The sequence below is a fragment of the Ranitomeya imitator genome, chromosome 6, assembly GCF_032444005.1.
Source record: "Ranitomeya imitator isolate aRanImi1 chromosome 6, aRanImi1.pri, whole genome shotgun sequence".
NCBI classification, from domain to species: Eukaryota; Metazoa; Chordata; class Amphibia; order Anura; family Dendrobatidae; genus Ranitomeya; species Ranitomeya imitator.
The window spans coordinates 244746828-244769401 of record NC_091287.1 but is presented as its reverse complement, the minus strand read 5'-3'; the positions used below and the strand labels follow the sequence as shown (position 1 = coordinate 244769401).

The 22574-nt window shown below is 44.0% G+C and overlaps 1 protein-coding gene across 3 annotated transcripts in view; it reads right to left on the bottom strand.

Moving 5' to 3' along the window:
• Positions 1-22574, bottom strand: part of LOC138642411 (uncharacterized) — a 114861-nt gene that overhangs the window by 80212 nt on the left and 12075 nt on the right. For 2 of the 3 annotated variants that reach the window (XM_069730548.1, XM_069730550.1), the window contains exons 2-6: positions 18311-18384; positions 12826-12897; positions 12723-12741; positions 2082-2150; positions 1058-1188 (exon numbers count right to left, since the gene is read on the bottom strand). In XM_069730548.1, the coding sequence (XP_069586649.1) occupies positions 1058-1188; positions 2082-2150; positions 12723-12741; positions 12826-12897; positions 18311-18349 (330 nt within the window). In that variant the 5' untranslated portion in view covers positions 18350-18384. Of the gene's footprint in view, positions 1-1057; positions 1189-2081; positions 2151-12722; positions 12742-12825; positions 12898-13202; positions 13259-18310; positions 18385-22574 lie in introns of all 3 variants that reach the window. The other variant, XM_069730549.1, reaches the window with a different exon arrangement.

The window sequence follows — 22574 nt, the reverse complement described above, 5'->3', positions numbered from 1 at the left end:
CGGCACAGCCTGAGGAGCTGACTAGCCTGAAGATAGAAAAACAAGCCTGACTTGCCTCAGAGAAATACCCCAAAGGAAAAGGCAGCCCCCCACATATAATGACTGTTAGCAAGATGAAAAGACAAACGTAGGGATGAAATAGATTCAGCAAAGAGAGGCCCGATATTCTAGATAGAGCGAGGATAGCAAAGAGAACTTTGCAGTCTACAAAAAACCCTAAAGCAAAAAACCACGCAAAGGGGGCAAAAAGACCCACCGTGCCGAACTAACGACACGGCGGTACACCCTTTGCGTCTCAGAGCTTCCAGCAAAACGAAAAGACAAGCTGGACAGAAAAAGTAGCAACAAAAGCAAAAAGCACTTATCTAAGCAGAGCAGCAGGCCACAGGAATGATCCAGAAGCTCAGATCCAACACTGGAACATTGACAAGGAGCAAGGAAGACAGAATCAGGTGGAGTTAAATAACAAAGCAGCCAACGAGCTCACCAGAACACCTGAGGGAGGAAGCTCAGAAGCTGCAGTACCACTTGTGACCACAGGAGTGAATTCAGCCACAGAATTCACAACACTCATCCCAGCCTGCAGCATCAGCCCACTCTTGCCTCCTCCAGCAGCGACCCTGGGATCCCACTTCACCACAATCACTGTTCCCCCCGGTAAGCAATAAGACGCACGAATTGTAAGAAGCACCACCATTTTGTTGAAAAAAATGTTTTTCCTATTTTTCTCCTCAAAATTTGGAGTGTCTTATAATCCGAAAAATACGGTAATTGTAAGCTCCAAGGCCCACCAGAGAATTCACCAGCTCCACAGTGTGCCAGTCCGAGCGTGGGAACTACTAAATTGCCACAAAAGTTCACTGAGGGGAGGAATTCCAACAAAAATATGTTCAGCAGCTTCTATGTTTTAACAACTTAGTCCATCTTGCTTACATTTACTTTACAAAGCATTATAATTTTTCAAATGAAGAAATACATTTTACACGGGAAGAGAAAGAAACAAAAATATATTTGCCAATTTACAAATGTCAGAATTGTTATATATATTTTCTATTACCAGGTACAGCTTTCTGTGTTTTGTTCCACTTAGATGCAGTACTGTGTTGCCTCTTTTAGCGTCTGTGTCACACAGGCAGCATTTGTAGGAGTATGTGCCATCCTTAAAGTACTCGACAACATACTCAAGCCCTGTAACAAAGGTTAGAAAAAATTATTTGAAAAAGTAGTGGTTTGTAAAAATAAAGTTATACTTTATTTTATAAATCTTTTATTTTCCCATCATGTCTTTGTGCCCTATATCTTGGTTAAAAAAAAGTACTTCGTACATTTCACTACAGAACAGAAAAAAGGCTAAAGTGAAAAAGTGATAAAGTGAAAAATTGCCAGATTTGATCAGAATTTTGCATAAGTATTCCAAATACAAAATCAGGAGTGAATGTGAGGAATAGTGTTTTTTCCAATTATATTTTCCTTGTAATTTGTAACCACTCCTAGTCTTACTTACTTATTAGTCTTGCTTACTAATTTACTTACAAATGCAGACCAAATCTGAAATGTATAAATTCAACCCTAAACATACCGCTCGTGCCGGGGATTCAGAAGCCTCTGCTGATGTCACGTCTGTAGACAGAGCGGAGGCTTCTTTTCCGGTTCACTCTGTCGACGGGGCGGGACATCCAAGATCATTCTGATTGACAGCCGGTCCCTTCTGCCTAACTGGGGTAGCCGGCTGGCAATCAGAATGACCACATATGTCCCACCCCGTAACGTCAGCAGAGGCAGCTGAATCCCTGGCACGAGCGGTCTATGACAGCTCTGTGCCGGGGAAGAACGGCGCCAAGCATAACAGGTAGGTAAGTTGCAATTACCTGCCTGTTAGTGCTTAGATACATTTTTTGTTTTTTTGTAAAATCCAGTATAAATCCTTTCAAATCTAAACAAAAAAAAAATTACCTAAATATCCCAACAGAACTACAGACAGTTCTTGTACAGAACTCTGCAATCTCTAAATAACAGTCTATTGGCCATTTCACAGAAATATTTTGTGTTCTGAAATATATCTTATATTATATGTATCTTACCAATCATAGGTTCATCTTTCAAATATGTATCAAGAAAATACTGAAGACGTTGTAAATTTTCTAAGGCTTCTGAAAGAAAAGAACAAATATACTCCATACATAATGTAGAAAACAAAAAAAATTAAATGCAATTTAAGAAATGTGGTAAATTTGTACATCTCAGTTTTCAAAGGTCCAAAAAAAATCAAACAAACAAACAAACAGATTTTCAGTATAATATATTAAAGGAACTTAGAATTTACAGGAATCTAGCAGCCACCAACTTGATAGTCAGTGATCTATGCTATCTTTGCGGTACAGACATGCTCATTTGTTCTGCATTAGTGGCTCACTACATCTTTATGGTAGCGCATCACACCACTCATGCTGGCGGTTGCTACATCTGTACTTTGAGGCACATACAATCGGAAAAATAAAAGGGTCCTGGCTCAGAGGCGCCCTCTGCTGGTTGTCCCTCGAGCGTGGGAACTTTCCTAGAAAGCTCCCAGGCTCGAGTTCATATGAGGACAACCAGCAGAGGGCGCCTCACCGCGAATGAAGGTAACTACAGGTCATTGACCTACTTTACCTTCATTCCCCGGGGTTTTACAGCCACGAGCACCGCTGCATTAGCAGAGCTCCTGGCTGTAAAATATTTTAACCCCTTCAGATGGATTTAACATCGTGGGACGTTAAAGATCTTCGGAAGTTATGTATATTGTTGGTTTATTATTTTTTCTTTGTTACAGAGCGAGTGTCTTCAGATGGATTGAGCGTAGAATAAAATATTACAACAACCTTTGTGTTTATTTCATTAAAATACTTTTTAATAATGTGTTTGTTTGTTTTTTAACCCTTTACTACTATTGGATTAATAATGGATAGGTGTCATAATTGACGCCTCTCCATTATTAATTTGGCTTAATGTCACCTTACAATAGCAAGGTGGCATTAACCCTTCATTACCCCATATCCCACCGCTACACGGGAATGGGAAGAAAGTGGCCAAGTGCCAGAATAGGCGCATCTTCCAGATGTGCCTTTTCTGGGGTGGCTGGGGGCAGATGTTTTTAGCCAGGGGGGGCCAATAACCATGGACCCTCTCCAGGCTATTAATATCTGCCCTCAGTCACTGGCTTTACTACTCTGGCGGAGAAAATTGCGCGGGAGCCCACGCCAATTTTTTCCGCCATTTAACCCTTTAATTTAATAGCTAGAACGGCCAAATTTTGCATATACACACTACTAACATTAGTAGTGTGGAATATGCAAAAAAAAAAATGGGGATATGAGATGATTTACTGTATGTAAACCATGGCTCATATCATGTCGGGTTTAGGAAGGAGATAGCAAAAGCCGGCAATTGAATTACCGGCTTTAAAGCTATTTCGCGCTGTATGAAATATTAATATATATACATATATGGGTCTACTGATATAGAGAAATATATATATACTAGATGGCAGCCCGATTCTAAAGAATCGGGAGTCTAGAATCCATATATACTTTATTCAAATGTAAGAATAATACAATTAATAAATAATAGTAAGAAAGAACAAAAATAATAGGCAGTATATGGAGAAAACACCAAACAAAAGTTCAAAATTGGTGTGAAAATGTCACTGAACCACTTCACAACTAAATATATATAGTTTTGGTAAATGGTATCATTTTTTTGACGAAATTCGGCAGGAGCTTGAAGAGCAACGTCACTGGGCCCTCCTCCACGCAGTAGAAACTTGCTGTGAGGTAAAAATTCAAAAATCACACCAAAATGGCGGGCGGAGTGTGTCACAGTACGGCACGTTTCTGATTGGTCGCTCGCAGCAGGCGGCAACCAATCAGACACTGGACACTGTTGACGTCACTTATCTCCGGACATTAGCTCCGGACAGGAAGTTGGCACAAATTGCAGGAAGTAGTATTCTAGGCAAAAATATATATATATATATATATATATATATATATATATATATATATATATATATATATATATATATATATATATATATATATATATATATATATATATATGTGTGTGTGTATATATGTGTATGTATATATATATATATATATATATATATATATATATATATATATATATATATATATATATATATATATATATATATATATATATATATATATATATATATATATACACACACACAGTATATATGTTTTCATGGTTTTTTTTTTACACATGGATCCCTTGTATATCCGTATGCTGGTTTTGCAAGCTTGCGAGAAAAACACGCAGTACGGATGCCATACGGATTACATACGGAGGATGCCATGCGCAAAATACGCTGACACACCCTGCCTACGGAGGAGCTACGGACCACTATTTTGGGGACTTTTCTGCGTATTACGGCCGTAATATACGGACCGTATTGTCTTACGCCGAGTGTGACGCCGGGCTAACACGTCTAGGTTCTCTTTTATCTAAGTGGTGAAAAAAATTCCAAACTTTGTTAAAAAAAAAAAAAATAAAAATTGCGCCATTTTCCGATACCTATAGCGTCTCCATTTTTCGTGATCTGAGGTCAGGTGAGAGCTTATTTTTTGCATTCCAAGCTGTCGTTTTTATTGATACCACTTTTGTGCAGATACGTTCTTTTAATCTCTCGTTACTGCATTTTAATGCAATGTCGCGGTGACCAAAAACACATAATTCTGGCGTTTCGAATTTTTGTTCTCGCTACGCTGTTTAGCGATCAGGTTAATGCTTTTCTTTTTATTGATAGATCGGGCGATTTTGATTGCAGCAATACTAAATATGTGTAGGTTTGATTTTTATTTTAAATGAGGCGAAAGGGGCGTGATTTTAACTTTTATGTTTTTGGGGGGGGGGGGGGGTTTCACATTTTTTTTTTTTATTTTTTTTTTTAACTTTTGCCATGCTTCAATAGCCTCCATGGGAGGCTAGAAGCTGGCACCACTCGATCGGCTCAGCTACATGGGAGCAATCATCAGATCACTCCTATGTAGCTGAATTCCTGCATTGGTATGAGCGCCCACCACAGGGTGGCGCTCATAGCAATCCAGCATCAGCAACCATAGAGGTCTCAAGGACCTCTATGCAGGCTCGGACTGGCCCACCGGGGTACCGGAGGATTCCCCGGTGGGCCCCTGACTCAGTATCTCTCTTCTGAGCATCGCTGCATGCCCGATTTAAGCTCCGCCTCTCCCCGCCCATCAGAAGAAGAGAGAAAAGCTGAGCTCCTGCATTGCCTGGTATAATGGTGGGGATCAATGGTTCAGACTGCAGCATGGATCGCTTCCCTCCCCGGAGTCTCTGGCTAGTAGGATGGGAGGAGGGAGGCTCAGCACACACATTTCACTGACCTGCACTGAAGCCTGACAGCAGTAAGCCCCGCCCACCAGCAGAGACGGGTCAGGCTGCTGCAGCATGTGGCCAGGAGAGCTGTGCAGTCACTGAAGCTACTGGCAGTGGTGTTCTATGGCTCCTGCACTGCTCCAAGCCAAGCGCTTAGCTCTGTGGTCGGCACTGTCAGGAGGGGGAGGGGAGGCTCCAGAGGAACACAGTGGCCTGAAGTGAGTACTGGAGCTTCCTGTTTGTCTCTGTCCTGACTCTCTCCTGTCCTCCATCCCAAGAAAAGCTGCACTCTCTCTGCCCCCTCTACCCTTTCTGCCTTCTAGTTGTTCATATCACTTTACCTTCCCCCACTGCTGTTCTGTGATGCTGACATGGGGCCCCCATCGTCTTCATGGCACTTGCTGCCCGAAATCCTACCTATCCTTTTAAAAAGATACCTGGCATTTTGATATGCAGAATGAACAATTAAGGCTACGTTAACATTTGCGCTGGGGGGGGCGCACAGGGGGTGGGAGGGTGGGGGGCACATAGATCTTTATTTTAAACACTATTATTCATATTTTCTCTGCAGCGAACGCTGCTGCAGGGAAGATATGAATCACGGATTCAGCACCAGTGGGGGGACAGCGCTTAATGTAGCGCAGTCTCTTGCACGGCACATGGACGTTGTCCGTGTGCGGTACGTGTTTTACACGGACCCATTGACTTTAATGGGTCCGTGTAATACGTGCGCTCCCACGAACACTGACATGTCTCCGTGTTTGGCACAAGGAGACACGGTCCGCAAAAAATCACTGACATCTGAACAGATGCATTGATTTTTATGTGTCTACGTGTGTCAGTGGCTCCGGTACGTGAGAAAACGGTCACCTCACGTACCGGAGACACTGACGTGTGAAACCGGCCTTATACTAAGGCTACGATTACACAAACAGTATTTGGTCAGTATTTTACCTCAGTATTTGTAGCCAAAATAAGGAGAGGAACAATCATAGGGAAAGTATAAGGCTACATTCAAACTGAGCGTTTTTGCTGTATTTTTAATGCATTTTTTATGCTAATTTCAGCTGCGTTTTACAGTACCAGCAAAGCCTATGAGATTTCAGAAATCTCCTGCACACACATTGGTTTATTTTTTATCAGTATTTTGTGCTTTGCTTGTTTTTTTGGATGTAGAGCATGTCACTGCTTTTAGCAATTGAATGGAAAAAACACACCAAAAATGTAGCAAAACCTGCATTTTTGCCACAGCTTCTTTCCTGCCAAGCACTTGGGTTTTGCTGCAGAAAAAAACACAACAAAAACGCCCACTGTAAACTTAGCCTTATAGAAACACGTCACCACTTCTGTATTTTTCACCCACTCCTGGTTTTGGCTGCCAAATACTGACGTAAAATACTGTAAGGCTATGTGAACACGTAGGAAAAGAGGTGCAGAATTTTATGCACAAAATCTGCATCTCCTGGCAGAATCCGCAGTTGCTGTTTTTATGCGGATTTTGTGCGATTTTTGTGCGGATTTTCTGCGGTTTTGCCACTGTGGATTTTTATCATGGAGGGGTGCAGAAACGCTGCAGATCCGCACAAAAGAAGTGACATGCACTTCTTTGAAATCCGCAGCAATTCCGCACTGATTTTTCCGCACAGCTATTTTTTTATCCCATTGATTTACCTTGTACTGTACATCACAGTGCGGATCTGCAGCGTTTCTGTGCGGAAAAATTTGCTGCGGATCCGTAGCAAATCCGCATCGTGTGCACATAGCCATAGTGTGACCATACCCTTAAAGAAATGGATCAGTTAAAAATAGACAAAAATCGCGATGGACAGAACCAATTAAATACATTAATCAGGTCTTTGTTGTTTCCGTTAGGGTATGTTTCCATAGATAGATAGATATATTGATAGATAGATTGCTTGATAGATAAAAAAGATTGATAGATAAGATATGTCTATAGATAGATAATAAATAGATAATAGATAGGTAGATAAATATATCTATAGATAATACCAAGCCCGATGTTTAGTAATAAAATGGTATGTAAAGAGTTAGGCTGGGATAACACATGCGAGAAACTCGGACGAGTCTTGCATCTTAATATCCGGCACTCAGGACCAGAGTGTACGGCTGCATGTATTTCTATGTAGCTGAACGCTCCAGTCCGAGTGTCAGCAGCAGTGCAGGGTATTGAGGTGTGAGACTCTTGCAAGTTTCTCGCAAGTGTGACTCCGGCCTTAAATGCAATATCTGTTTAATTTAAAAAAAAATGGCGTGGGCTCCTGCGCAATTTTCTGCACCAGAGAGGGAGAGCCAGCGACTGGGGGACTGATGTTTGTAGCCTGGGAAGGGGTTAATACCCATGGATCTTCCCAGGCTATAAATATCAGCCCGCAGCTGTATATATAGTCTTTACTGGCTATTAAAATAGGGGGACCCCTCCCCAAAAAATGACATGGGATCCAACAATTTATAGCCAGAAAGGCTACGCAGACAACTGCGGGCTGATAGTCATAGCCTGGGAAGAGAGCATGGATATATACCAGCCCCCAGCCGCCCCAGAAATGGCGCATCTGTAAGATGCACCAATTCCAGTACTTAGCCTCTCTCTTCCCACTTGCCCTGTAGCGGTGGCATATGGGGTAATAAGGGGTTAATGTCACCTTTGTAAAGTGACATTAAGCCGACTTAGTAATGGAGAGGCGTCAATAAGACACCTATCCATTACTAATCCTATAGTTGTGAAAGGATTACTAAAACACACACATGCAGAACAAAGTATTTTAATGAAATAAACCACCACAGTTTTGTCATCTTTATTATACTGGTAATCCAAGGGAAGCCATCGATCTTCTGAAAAAAATAAATGAACCAACAGTATACTCCCTGATTAGTCGTAGTCCTGAATAACGAGTGTCCCATGACGAGTTCAGCTCTGCTACATCTGGATGCCTGACATCCAGACATAGCAGAGCTTGTAGATGATCACCGGAGATAACTCTCCAGCGATCACCTACACTGCATCGTTCTCACTATCGGCTGACCGTGAGAACCAGACTAGTGACCGGAGATAACCCCTGGTCACTTGCACGGTAGTTCTCGTGGTAAGCTAAGTTATCGCGAGAACTGCAGTGGACGAGGGACTTCCGGCGGCGGGACAGGTAAGACCTTACTTAAATTTGTAGACATGCGTAGTAAGCTGTGTTTACGCAGTTATTACGCATGTGACTAATCATTAGATGCGGTTTTACTGCATCTAATGATAGTCTATGGTAAATTTACGGTGCGGCGACGGAGCGTCACCGCATTGTAAACAGACATGCTGCGTTCTGGAAAGACGTGCCGCATGTCCATTTATGCGGGTCTGCCGCCTGCGTGTTTTACCGCATAGTGGAGACTGGATTTCAGGAAATCCCCTCCACTATGTTGTAACATCTGAACGCTGCGTGTTTGACGCTGCGGCTCTACGCAGCGTCAAACATGCAGCATTTCCTGACCGTGGAAACACATCCTTAGAGTGTCCATCTTTTTAGCAGAAACAAATGTGCAGCATGTTGTACCTGTTCTAGTGAATATGATGAAACTTACTACTGAGCCTCCTAAAAAATACTACAACACAAAGGTGTACCTAGCCTGGGTGCTGAAATTTAGAGTGGGCCCCTGGAGTCGGTTTCACTGGTGGGCCCTAGGCACCCCAGTCCGACACTGCCTCTATGGTTACTATGCAGACGCATCGCTGACCCCCGATCATGTGACGGGGGTCGGCGATGCGCTCATTTCCGGCCCGATGGCCGGAAGCGCCGGTTAAATGCCGCTGAGCGTTTGACAGCGGCATTTAACTAGTTAATAGCGGCGGGTGGATCGCGATTCCACCCGTTGCTATTGCGGGCACATGGCAGCTGTTCAAAACAGCTGACATGTCCCAGCTTTGATGCGGGCTCACCGCCGGAGCCCACATCAAAGCGGGGGTTCTGACCTCGGACGTACTATCCCGTCTGAGTTCGGAAAGGGGTTAAAAAGGAAGCCAAGCATCAGTCTCTCTGCAATCTAACTATTTTGACAACTTTGCAAGACTTCCTTCTCCTGAGCTTGGAGAAGGCACTTTGTGTGTGAGGAAGAGATAAAGTGTGCAGCATGTAAGGACTTAATCATGACCAATTTTCATAGGTGCTTTGGACTGTGTCAGTTTTTACCATCAGAACTACATCAGTTTTTTTTTCAAGTGCCAATTGAGGATTCTCCTATAGCCACGTTCACATGGAAAATACTGACCAAATACTGAACATCAGTATTTGTAAGCGACAAACAGGAGAGGAACAATCAGAGGAAAAGTATAATAGAAACACGTCACCACTTCTGTATTTATCACCCACTCCTGGTTTTGGCTTACACATACTGAGGTAAAAACCTCACCAAATACTGATAGTGTGAACGTGGCCTCTCAGTCAAAAACAGACAGCAAACAGATGGCATGTGAGTGCTGACCGATTCTTTTCACTGGCCTATAGACTTGCATTGGCGAGTTTAAAAATTAGACATCTCTCTGCGATTTGGTTAGGACTAGTGGATTAGCGAGTATACTCGTTGATTGGGTGATCTCCGAGTATTTGTTAGTGTTCGGAGATTAAGTTTGCATCGCCGCAGCTGAGTGATTTTCAGCTACTAGTCTGCTTGATTACATGTGAGGATTCCCTAGCAACCAGGCAACCTCCACATGTACTTAGGCTGGCTAGTAGCTATAAATAATGCAGCTGAGGCTATGAAAACTAAATCTCCGAACACTAACAAATACTCGGAGATCGCCCGAGCAACGAGTACACTCCCTCATCACTAGTTAGGACCACTCTTGTCCGCACAAATACACGGACATGACAATGAGCTCTATATTTTACAATAGGTACGAGGACTAGCCGTGAAAACCACTGATAGAACTCACTCGTGAACAAACGATGTCTGACAGACTTTAGAGATGGATATCTGGGATGTTTTTCTCAGAACAAAAAAAAATAATCCTAAATTTGTTGCTACTTAGCTGTCCTGTTGTTATTTATATAGATACCTCAAAATAATTCTACTGCCTGAATCGTCTGTCTCTGAAATACGAGCAGGGAGGGGGAAGAAGGTTGTACACAATAGCTCAGCGAGGGGAGAAAGCATTCCTGTTGGAGAGGGCACCTTACTCAGGCTGTAGATAGGAAGGAAAGCAACTATCGTATTTTAGGATTATAAGACACACCCCAAATTTCTTTTTCAGGAGAAAAATAAGAAGAAAAAAAGAAACTTTTTTTTTTAAATAAAATGGTGGCACTTCTTACAATCCATAAGTCTTATTGCCTATTGGGGGGGGTGGCTGTGGTGAAGCGGGGTCCCAGGATCGCTGCTAGAGGAGGCTTGAGTGGAGAGTTGCTGCAGGCTGGGATGAGGGGGTGTTCGTATGTGCGGCGTGCCACTGCGGGAGTTTGGTGCTGCGGGAACATTTTGTGAAAGCCCAGAGCCCCGGATTTACATGGTTTCCTAAGCAGTGGACTCTGGGAAGATGGCTGCCGGGGGCGGCGCATGTGCAGATGGAGATCTCTTAGCTGTGATCTCCCGAGATCTTGGTACCAAGATCTCCATATGCGCATTTTCCCGGAGTCCACCACACAGTAAACCATGTAAATGTGGGGGCTCTGGGCTTTCACAAAATGTCGGCGGAGCCCCCGCACCACTGAACACCCGCAGTGGTGCACGCACATCCGAACACCTCCTCATCCCAGCCTGCGGCCTGCAGCAACGCTCTACTCTTGCCTCCTCCAGCAGCGAACCTGGGACCCTGCTTCACCGCGGCCGGCAAGGTATGTCCGCATAAGATGCACCCCCATTTTCCCCCAAAATTTTGGGGGGAAAAAGTGTGTCTTATAATGCGAAAAATACAGTAATTCTTCATGAGCTGTAGAAGAGGAAATCTGTCCACAAATGAAAATGTACTAACAGAAGAAAGCTTTTCTTTGTGCACATGCATATTAATTTGACTCTATAGGTATGCTGGGCCCTATGTTTTATATTGTATAATAGGAAGTTAGTGAAGGCAATGGCACCTCAAAACAAAATAACCAATAATATATGCAAAAAAGATTTTCCTATGTCAAAGGTATCCAGAGACTTTAGGCTCACAAAGTATCTTTAGTACAAAAAAGTGAGAAATATAAAAGTATTGTGTCTAACACAATAGAGGTAAATACATAGCAATAGCTACAAATATATGGCACATAGCAAGATATCAAATGTACGGTAATGTCAAAACAATGGATAACATGATTATCTACAAGACGCTGTTGCTTTACTATTACGTTTATTGTAGTTAAAGTACCGGATATACTCGAGTATAAGATGATTTTCAGCCCATTTTTTGGGCTGAAAATCCCCCTATCGGCTTATACTCGAGTCATGCCCAGGGGTCGGCAGGGGAGGGGGGCTGTCTAATTACATTCACCTACTCCTGGCGCGGTCCCTGCTTCCCGGCACCCCAGCTTCTTCCTGTACTGAGCGGTCACATGGTACCGCTCATTACAGTAATGAATATGCGGCTCCACCTCCCATAGGGGTGGAGCCGCATATTCATTACTGTATTGAGCGGTAACGGTGACAGCTCAGTACAGGAAGAAGCTGCAGCGCCAGGGAACAGATGTACAGGGACCGCGCCAGGAGCAGGTGAGTATAACGGGGAGGGGAGCTCTACGCGATAGTCACCAGCTCCTCGTTCCGTGCGCCGCTCCGTCTTCTGCAGTGACGCTCAGGTCAGAGGGCGCGATGACGTGGTTAGTCCGCGCCCTCTGCCTGAACGTCAGTGCAGGAGACGCTGAAGATGGAGCGGCGCCAGAGCAAAGTCAGGTGAATATTGAAAGTGCCGGGGGCCTGAGCGACGGAGAGGGGAGTATGTGATTTTTTTATTTTTATCGCAGCAACAGCAAATGGGGCAAGTGTCTGTATGAAGCATCATATGGGGCCATAACGCTTGTGAAGCACTATATAGGGCAAGTGTCTGTATGGGGCCATAACATTTGTGCAGCATTATATGGGGCAAGTGTCTGTATGGAGCATCATATGGGGCCATAACGTTTGTACAGTACTATATAGGGCAAGTGTCTGTATGGGGCCATAATGTTTGTGCAGCACTATATGGGGCAAGTGTCTGTATGGAGCATCTTATGGGGCCATAATTAACGTTTGTGCAGCATTAAATGGGGGTCGGCTTATACTCGAGTATATACGGTATATCTTCCACTTGTCTTGTTTTAAGCTTCACTATAAGTGGGTTATTACAGTTACTACACAGCTCTACTTACCTGGGTTGTCTTCAATCACCTAAGAAAAAAACAAAAAAATTAATCATCAAATGGACATGTGCGGATTTCCTTTAATATGCTATGGAAAGAAAAAGGAACTTACTGCATTTCTGTGCTTTGAGCCCACTATGTGATCACTCAAATGTAATGCTGATGAGCAGAAAACTTTGCAGTCCTATATTGCATGTAAAGAAACGAATACAATTAATCTTTCTCTCTTAATAGAAATATATAGAAATACACTTAGGCAAACTCAATCAAACAAGGTCCCCGTTGCACCGCCAATACAGCTTGGACCCACAGAGGATCAGCAAAGTTTTGGCCTCTTTATTGTGCCATCATGTACAGTACTTGGCATAAATGAGCACACGCCCTTTGCAAAGTAAGATTTTAATCAATTCCTCACTGAATGCAGTTAAACTCCATTTAAAAAATGTTTTTAACCATTTCAGGGTAAAAAATAAATAAATAAACACGTACATTTTGCAAAATGGCACCAAAATATCTGGCATCCATAAAATCTCCCTAGGTGGGATCTGAAATGCATATAGAAAAAATATTGTCACTTCTCAAAATAATTGCAAATGATGAATGAAGGGAAAGCATCTGGAAGCACTAAACCCCACCTGGAATGGCACACTAAAAAACAAACAGGAGAACACATAAATTAGACTTAAAAGCATAGTTACTTACCGATAACGGTATTTCTCAGAGCCCATGACAGCACTACCAGAGAGAGGGGATCCGCCCTTCAGGATAAAAGAGCGGTACCTCTCTCCAGCATCAGTTTGGTTTACAGAGCATCGGAGGTCCTCCAGGTTAGTGACAAGAAAAATATACACTTTTAACATATTTCTTAACAGGTATACACCGTGTCTATATTAGAAAAACACACTTCTTTTAAATAAACGTGCTCGCCGCACATGTGATAAGGGGGGAATAAGCAGGTGCTGTCATGGGCTCTGAGAAACACCGTTATCGGTAAGTAACTATGCTTTTCTCAGTCGCCCATGACAGCACTACCAAAGAGAATTGCAGAGATTATTGCTTTAGGGTGGGACCACAGCCTGCAGAACCCTTCATTCGAAGGTTAAGTCAGATGAAGAGGCTAGGTCTAAACAGTAGTGTCTAAAAAAGGTTGAAGGTGATGACCAGGTGGCCGCCTTACAGATTTGGTCTATTGATACCTCCCACCTTTCGGACCAGGAGGTCGCCATAGCTCTTGTGGAGTGTCAGCCCCTCGGGAACTGTGTTTCCTGTGGACGAGTACTCCTGGGACCTGTGTAATTTGGACGCAACCTTGGGTAGATAGGGTTATCCTGAGAACAGACCCTGCCTATCACCCAGGATTTGTGTAAAGGGTGGCCTTGCAGATAGGACCTGGAGATCACTTATACTACAGGCAGATGTTAAGGCTGTTAGAAGGGCTGTTTTAAGTGATAAAGTTTTAATGGGTATTGAATCTATAGGCTCGAACGGGGTTTCTGTTAGAGCTGACAAGACTAGGTTTAAGTCCCAAGTTGGTAGTCTTTTTATTTTTATGGGTTTCGATCTGATAGCAGCTTTGATAAACCATGTTAACCATGGATTAGCAGCTAGGTTTTCACTGTATAATGCCCCCAAGGCCGCTATTTGTACTTTCAGGGTGCTTACTGAGAGGCCCAGGTCTAACCCTTTTTGTAGAAATTCTAACACCTTAGGAATTTGGACCCCATCTTGTAATTTCACCCCAGATGTGAACAGAAACTTTTTCCAAGTTTTGCCGTATATTTTAGTGGTTACAGTTTTCCTACTTTTTAACAGTGTGGAAACTAATTTATCCAAAAAGCCCCTTCCTTTAGTAGTGACCTCTCAAGTTCAACGCTGTCAAGTGGAGACTCTCTGACTGAGGGTGGAGCACTGGTCCCTGTGATAGGAGGTCCGGAAGATCCAGAAGAACCCGATCCAGAAGAACCCACGGATCGGTGACCGATAGCATCCTCAGCCAGGAAAACCAGGTCCTTTTGGGCCAGAAGGGGGGCTATTAGAATGAGTCTCGCCCTGTCCTGTCTGTTTTTCCGCAGAACTGCCGGAATAAGCATAGGAGGAGGAAAAGCATATGCGAGACCCTGAGTCCAGAGAATCGTGAATGTATCCAGCGCCTGAGGGCCCCCCTGAGGTCTAGAGAACAAAATTCTTTTATTATTATTATTCTATTACAGGGACCCCCCACAGCTTTGTAATCTGATCGAAGATGCTTTGATTTAGAGTCCATTCCCCCTGTTTTAAATGGGTATGGCTTAAGAAGTCTGCTTTCAGATTTTCTACTCCTCTTATATGTAGTGCAGAAAGGGATAGGAAGCTGTTCTCCGCTAAACTGAAGATTTCGGAAGTGGCCTTCATAAGGGCGTGAGATCTAGTCCCTCCCTGGTGATTCAGGTAGGCTACCACTACCTGATTGTCCGAAAACACCCGGACATGATGCCCCTGTAGGTTGTGAAGGAAGGATAATAGAGCGCGGCCCACCGCCCAGAGTTCTTTTTGGTTTGAAGAAGCTTTGTATTCCTTACCCCTCCAGATTCCCTGAGTGACACTGTTGCCCAGGTGATCTCCCCACCCTGTGGGACTCGCATCTGTGGTAACTATTCGAGATACCTCTATTACCCAAGGGACCCCTTTTGACAGGTTGTTGGGATCCAACCACCAAACTAGGGAATGAATAGTGGTTGAATTTAGAGTGATGTGGTCTTCTAGACGTCCCCTTAGTGTATTCGGATTCCTCAGAATGTCCCACTGGAGGTTTCTCGTGTGGAGTTGTGCCCACTGGACTGCTGGGAGGCAGGCAGAAAGGGACCCTAGCAATGACATTGCCCTTCTAAGGGTCATACGAGGGTTGGAGCGAGCTTTTGAGACAAGATTTAATATTTTTTGTTTTGATAATACGCGTCGCTGAGATCCAACACTATAATGAAACAGTCCGGAAACAGGTTTTTTATTGTTGATTTTATTGACTCCATTTTGAACCTTTGGTTCTTTACATAACTGTTCAGCTTCCTCAAGTTTATTATCGTGCGGAAGGATCCGTCCTGTTTTGGAACTAGGAATAACAGGGAATAAAAACCTGTTCCTTTTTCCCTTGTGGGAACTTCATGGATGACGGCTTTGTTTATGAGCTTCACGATCTCCTGTTCTAACGCCTGTTGTTGTTGAGGTGAGGATTTTAGCAGGGTGACCACATAATTTTGGGGAGGAAGGGAAGTAAAGTCTATTTGAAGTCCCGATTTTATCAGATTCAATATCCAGACACTGGTTGAGATTTTTTCCCAGGCCAGGAGGAATTGAGATAATCTCCCTCCCACCCTGGGGGAGGTGTCACTTAGTGGGTTTTTTTTATCTCTTGAGGAATTACCGAAAAGGAAGCCTCTATCTCTCCTTTTCCCCATCATCCCATCTGTTCTGCTCTCTTGGTGGCAGTCTCCGAAAAAAAATTCTATTCTGAAAGGGCCGTTTAGCAAATGTAAAGCGCTGCGGAATATGTTGGCGCTATATAAATAAAATTATTATTATATGGTGCGGCCAGTATGGGAAACCCTTTTTTCTTGTCTCCTGCTTTTTGTAAAATATCATCCAGGATCTCCCCAAACAAAAATTTTCCCTCACATGGGAGTGAGCAAAGTTTCTGTTTGGTTTGTAGGTCGCCTGGCGAGCTTTTTAACCATAAGGTCCTATGGGCTGCATTTGATAGGGCTGCTGATTTAGAAGTGAGTTTAACGGAGTCAGCTGAAGAGTCTGCCAGGAAGGCTGCCGCCCCTCTAATTATGGGAATAGATTCTATTATTTTATTCCTCGATATGCCATCCTTTTTTTGTTTTTCCAAATTATCAATCCAAATCATAAGGGATCTAGAAGTGCATGCGGCTGCTATTGCTGGCCTTAAGCATCCACCTGCCGACTCCCATGCACCTTTAAGGAAGGTATCCGCTCTTTTGTCAAGGGGATCCTTCAGAGTTCCCATGTCCTCAAAGGGCAAAGCAAATTTTTTTGAGGCCTTGGCTACTGCTACGTCAAGTTTAGGGGCTTTATCCCACAAAGTAGAAGCCTCTTCCTCGAAGGGATATTTCCTATTAAGGGATGGTACCAACGAGTTTTTTCTGTCTGGCTTTTCTCACTCCCTTTTAATTAAGGCTTGGATGTTTTCATTAATAGGAACTACTCTGCGCTTTTTTTGACCTGTACTGTCTTGTCAGCCCGGGGATCTAGGACGCCCATGCTCGATCTTACTGCTTTCCCAAGTGCATCAACTTCATCTAAAGGAAAGCAGTGGTGACCTCCGCTCTCGTTATCCGAGGAAGAGGAGGAATCCCGTCTGAGTCTCCAATGTCAGAACTAAAGGAATCGGAGTGTGAATAGGGTATGGGAGATTTATCTTTAACCCTTTCCCCTTTAAGGGATTTAAATACCATCTCTACCTCTGATTTTATTACGGATCGTAATTCAGAGGCGAAGTTTGGGATTTCCTCACAGAGGACTTGTCCTATACAGGAATTACACAACTTCTTATCCCAGGACTGCGGTAAGGGTTTTTCACCCAGTGGGCAGGTTCTGTGTTTAGTTTTCCCCATTCTTTTCCTTGCCTAAAACAAACAGAGAAGAGGGTACCCCATTACACTACTGAACTTTCACGAAGATCACTCACCCATCTTGCGCAGCCACAGGTATCGGTTCTGGAGGAGGTGTAGGATCCTGTATCAGATCCGTAGGTGGTGGTGTCGGCTGGTTTACAACACTGGAACCTTTGTTACGCTGTGTGGAATGGCTGCTGGACCGGGTATTGTGAGTTTCGGCAGAGGATCTCTTCCTTTGCACATCTGGCTTACGCTGGTGGTGGCACTGCTGCTGCGGCTGCTGTAGTGGCTGCGGCGTGTGGAGCTGCTGATCGCTGTCCTCCATGGCTTTGGACGGCATGCAGCAATGAATTGCGCATCACTTCTCATTTTAAACATGGCGCCAATACCAGCCCCCTCCTCCAAGGCTGTGTCACTGGGAAAGCGCTGAATCTCCATTTTGTTTTTCCTTCTGCGCATGCGTGCACTGCCCAGGACCCAGGCACGCGCCACCCCGAAACCGGAAGTGCCCATTCTGCGCGGTCTTCCTGGCGTCCGGGTCCCTGAAGCCCCTACCTCCTATCCGGAGTGGCGGCTGCGCTTCCCCCCGCACACTCTGCAGACCCATCGGTCCCAGCAGTGGCGGCATCGGACATCTCACCGGCCGGGACAGGGGCCTCCCCGCTGCCATAACCCGACTGGCCGGCTCCGGGTTCTTCATATCCAGGTACCGAATCCTAGAAGGGTCCCCGTCAGGGACAGGAAACCAAACTGATGCAGGAGAGAGGTACCGCCCTTTTATCCTATAGGTTTCCTGTCCCTGAAGGGCGGATCCCCTCTCTCTGGTAGTGCTGTCATGGGCGACTGAGAAAAATAGGCAGAAATGGAAAGATGAGTATAACGTCTCCACATTACACTTTAGAGCCAAAATAATCTAAAGAGTAGCTTTGTGAAAAGATCATTAGCTTACCAATGATGAATAATTACATTAACAAATAAACTTACCTTACAAAAATAGATTGGGATATTTTGTCCTGTACTCATGTCAACGTTAAGTCTTTACTTCTTAAAAGGAAAACCTAAAAAACAAAGAAAATCAGCATATAAAGACTTTCACTCAGCGTGGAAGGAAAAAACGAACATTTAATTTTTTTTTCACAAAAATTTCACTTTAGCCCCACACTTTTTATTTACACAAGAGTAACAGGAGAAATGAACCCCAAATTTGTTGTGCAACTTTTTCCGAGTACGCAGATACCCAATTTGAGGGAGAAAACTACTGTTTGAGTGCACAGCAGGGCTTTTGAACACAAAAATAGCTGGAATCGAGAGCGGACGCCATGTCGCGTTTAGAGAGCCCCTGATGTGTCTAAACAGTGGAAACCCTTGACAAGTGACACCATTTTGGAAACTAGACCCTTCAAGGATTTTATCCTTGGGTATAATGAGGATTTTGAAGCCAAATGTACTACATAGAATTTGATAACATTAAGTTGTCATATTGAATATGTCGTCACTAGTGTTCAGCGAACGTGACGAGCGGTGACATCATTAAGATCACAGCCAGCGGTTCTCACTGTAACCTCTGTGTCATCCACCAGATGTGAACATCGTAAGATTAGTGCAGTTCACAGCTGGTAAGCTCATACAGATTATTAAGATCATCTCACAGCTGTCTGCTTTCCCTTAGCTGGTTATTAAAAATAGGGGGGGACCCGATGCCATTTTTTTTTTTTCATTTACTTATTTGCTAACTGCAAGGGTAGAAAACTACACACGCAAAGCACTGATTACAAATCTCAGGGACATATTTCTATTTATTCTGATGGTTCGGGCTGTGAATTTACTGTACTTGACTTCTGATATGTCAGGTTTCCTTTCAGGTGTGTGCATAAAAATTGGACAGTACACGCATGGTCCGTGTGCTGTGCAATTTTTTTTTTTCACGCTCTGACTTGCATTGGCGAGTGCGATCCGATTCTCATAGACAATCACAGCATGCTGCGATTTTTTCTCAGTTCCATCCAAGCTGAGAAAAAAAACTTGCAGATGAACACCGACTCATTTAATAACATAGGTCAGAGTGTAATACGATGTTTTCTCGAACTGAACTCGTCCGATTTACAAACTCATGCGAGTGAGCTCTAATGCTGAGAGTCTGCACTTTAAGCCGATATTAACTATAGCTGTATCTTCTATATGTTTTGGCAAACAGCTAAAATGCCAAAACTTGTGGCACTGTTTAAATATTTCTGGGCCTAAGTATCTCTTAATATATTATCATGATCAAAAATGTAAGCCACCTGACATGATAATAAACATACTAAAAAAACAGGATTTTTGGTTGCTTACCGTAAAATCTGTTTCTTGAAGCCTCCATTGGGGGACACAGGAACCATGGGTGTATGCTGCTGCCACTAGGAGGCTGACACTATGCAAATAAAAAAGTTAGCTCCTCCTCTGCAGTGTACACCCCACCGACTGGCATTATACTCTTCAGTTAGTGAGAAAGCAGTAGGAGAAAAGAACAAGGTTGAAAAACCATAACCACAAACTTGAGAACTGTAAACGTGAGAACAGTCATAAAACAGATGACAACAGAAACATTGGGAGGGAGCTGTGTCCCCCAATGGAGGCTTCAAGAAACAGATTTTACGGTAAGCAACCAAAAATCCTGTTTTCTTTATCGCCTCTCATTGGGGGACACAGGAACCATGGGACGTCCCAAAGCAGTCCCACGGGTGGGAAAGACAGACTTCCATCAGGTCAGAGCACTCACCACTGCCGCCTGCAAGATCCTTCTGCCTAGGCTGGCGTCCGCCGAAGCGTAGGTATGGACCTTGTAAAATTTGACGAACGTGTAGATGGAAGACCAAGTTGCCGCTTTGCAAAGCTGTAGGGCGGAAGCCCTGTGGTGCACCGCCCAGGAGGCGCCGACTGCCCGGGTAGAGTGAGCCTTAATCCCAGGAGGGGGCACTCTGTTCTTGACCCGGTAAGCCTCCAAAATTGCCAATCTGATCCAGCGAGCAATAGTCGCTTTAGTTGGCCTCTGCGCGTGCCATCAGGAATGACGAAAAAGGAATCCGTCTTCCGGAAAGTGGACGTTCTGTCCAGATAGATCCTCACCGCCCTGACAAGGTCCAGCTTGTTCAATGATCGCTCCAGAGGATGAGTCGGAGCTGGACAAAAGGAAGGTAGAACGATGTCCTCGTTGAGGTGGAAGGTGGAAACCACCTTAGGAAGAAAAGAAGGTGGGGGCCGGAAGACCACCTTGTCCTGGTGAATGACCAAAAACGGAGGGCGGCAAGACAGGGCCGCCAACTCGGAAACGCGGCGAATAGACGTGATGGCCACAAGAAAGCATTAAGCTACTTACTGGTAGCGGCATTTTTCGGAGGCCCATGACAGCACACGAGAGAGGGGATCCGCCCTTCAGGAACAGGAAACCTACAGATACAAAAGGGCGGCACCTCTCCCCATGCATCAGTTGTATTTCAGAGCTTGAGAGGACTACCGCGGTTAGTGGTACACAAATATACATTATATACAGTTTATATACAAAACAATCCTATTGTATCGAACTAGATACCACTCGTGAAATCTATCATTATATACACTATAGGAAGTGCTACCCCCACGTGAATAGGGAGGGAACTAAGGGTGCTGTCATGGGCCTCCGAAAAATGCCGCTACCAGTAAGTAGCTTAATGCTTTATTCGGACTCCCATGACAGCACATGAGAGATTTACAGAGATGTAAGCTACCTTAGGGAGGGACTATAGATTGTAGCACCCTTAACCCAAAGGAAAGATCAGAGGAGGACCCCAAATCCAACCGATAGTGTTTAAAGAAAGTGGAAGGGGATGACCATGTGGCCGCCTTACATATCTGCTCCACTGACACTCCAGATCTTTCCGCCCAGGATGACGCCATGGCCCGGGTGGAATGTGCCTTTAGATTCTGCGGAGCTGGCCCCCCATCTGCTGTATAAGCTAGAGAGATAGTTTCCCTAATCCATTTAGCCAGTAAATATTTTGATACTCTAAACCCTTTCTTTGGACCCTGGAAGGAAAGAAGCAGAGCCCCATCTTTCTTCCAATTATCAGTAGCTGAAATATACTGAAGAAGAGATCTCCTGACGTCTAACGTATGAAGCTCCTGCTCTTTAGGATTAGAGGGATTAGGAATAAAGGACGGCAAAACTATCTCCTGTGATCTATGGAAACGTGTCGCCACCTTTGGTAGATATGCTGGGTCTGGTCTAAGGACTACTCTGTCTGACAAGATTTCAGTGTATGGAGGAGCTCTGGAAAGCGCCTGTATATCCCCTATCCTGCGAGCTGAGGTTATGGCAATCAGGAAGGCTGTTTTGAGTGTCAACATTTTGATCGAGGCCTCCTGCAGAGGTTCAAAGGGGGGTTTAGTGAGAGAGGACAGAACTAAATTTAAATCCCATGGAACTGTTCTGTCTTTATGCACTGGTGTGGATCTACTAACCGCCTTAATAAACCTTGCTATCCAGTAGTTATTAGCTATATTACAGGAAAACAGGGCACCTAAAGCTGAGACCTGTACTCTAAGGGTACTAGGAGAGAGTTTTAACTCAAACCCCTTTTAGTTTCAACTTGTTTTTATTTTTCAAAGAAAAACCAAGAAAAATACACAACAATATCCCGCGCAGCGGAATATACATAAGCATAATCAAATTCTAAATTAACCTTGGGAACATTTAGACAATACATTTACACACGCATACAAAGACAAGAGGTTGAAAAAGACAAGGGGGAGGGGGGCGGTAAGAGATCCATTACTGTATCAGAGCATCATCAATAGTCGGGTATAAAGGGCGAGTCCAAGATGGTCAATCTGGCAACAAGTTGGTCTCATAATGATAAAACTTGGTCGAGATTACTGCCAGAGTTCCTTTCGATCCACGGCCTCCATATTTGATAGTAAGGCTCCCATGCATCATCTCTTGTAGCTTGTATTCGTTCAAATAGCATGATGGTGTTCATTTTGTCTATTACCGAGGAAAAAGATAGGGTAGTTGCTTTCCATTTTGTTGCAATGTGTAGCTTAGTGGCGAGGAACAGCTGGTTAACTAGAATATGGAGTTTGTTGGAGAAGCCCGGGTGTTTGGCCCCCAACAGGAACACCGTTGCATCTAACTGAATCGTCCCACCATAAAGCTCCTCTACAATAGATTTAATCTTTAACCAAAGAGTGGAAACAACCGGACAATCCCACCACGTGTGCCTCAAGTCGCCCA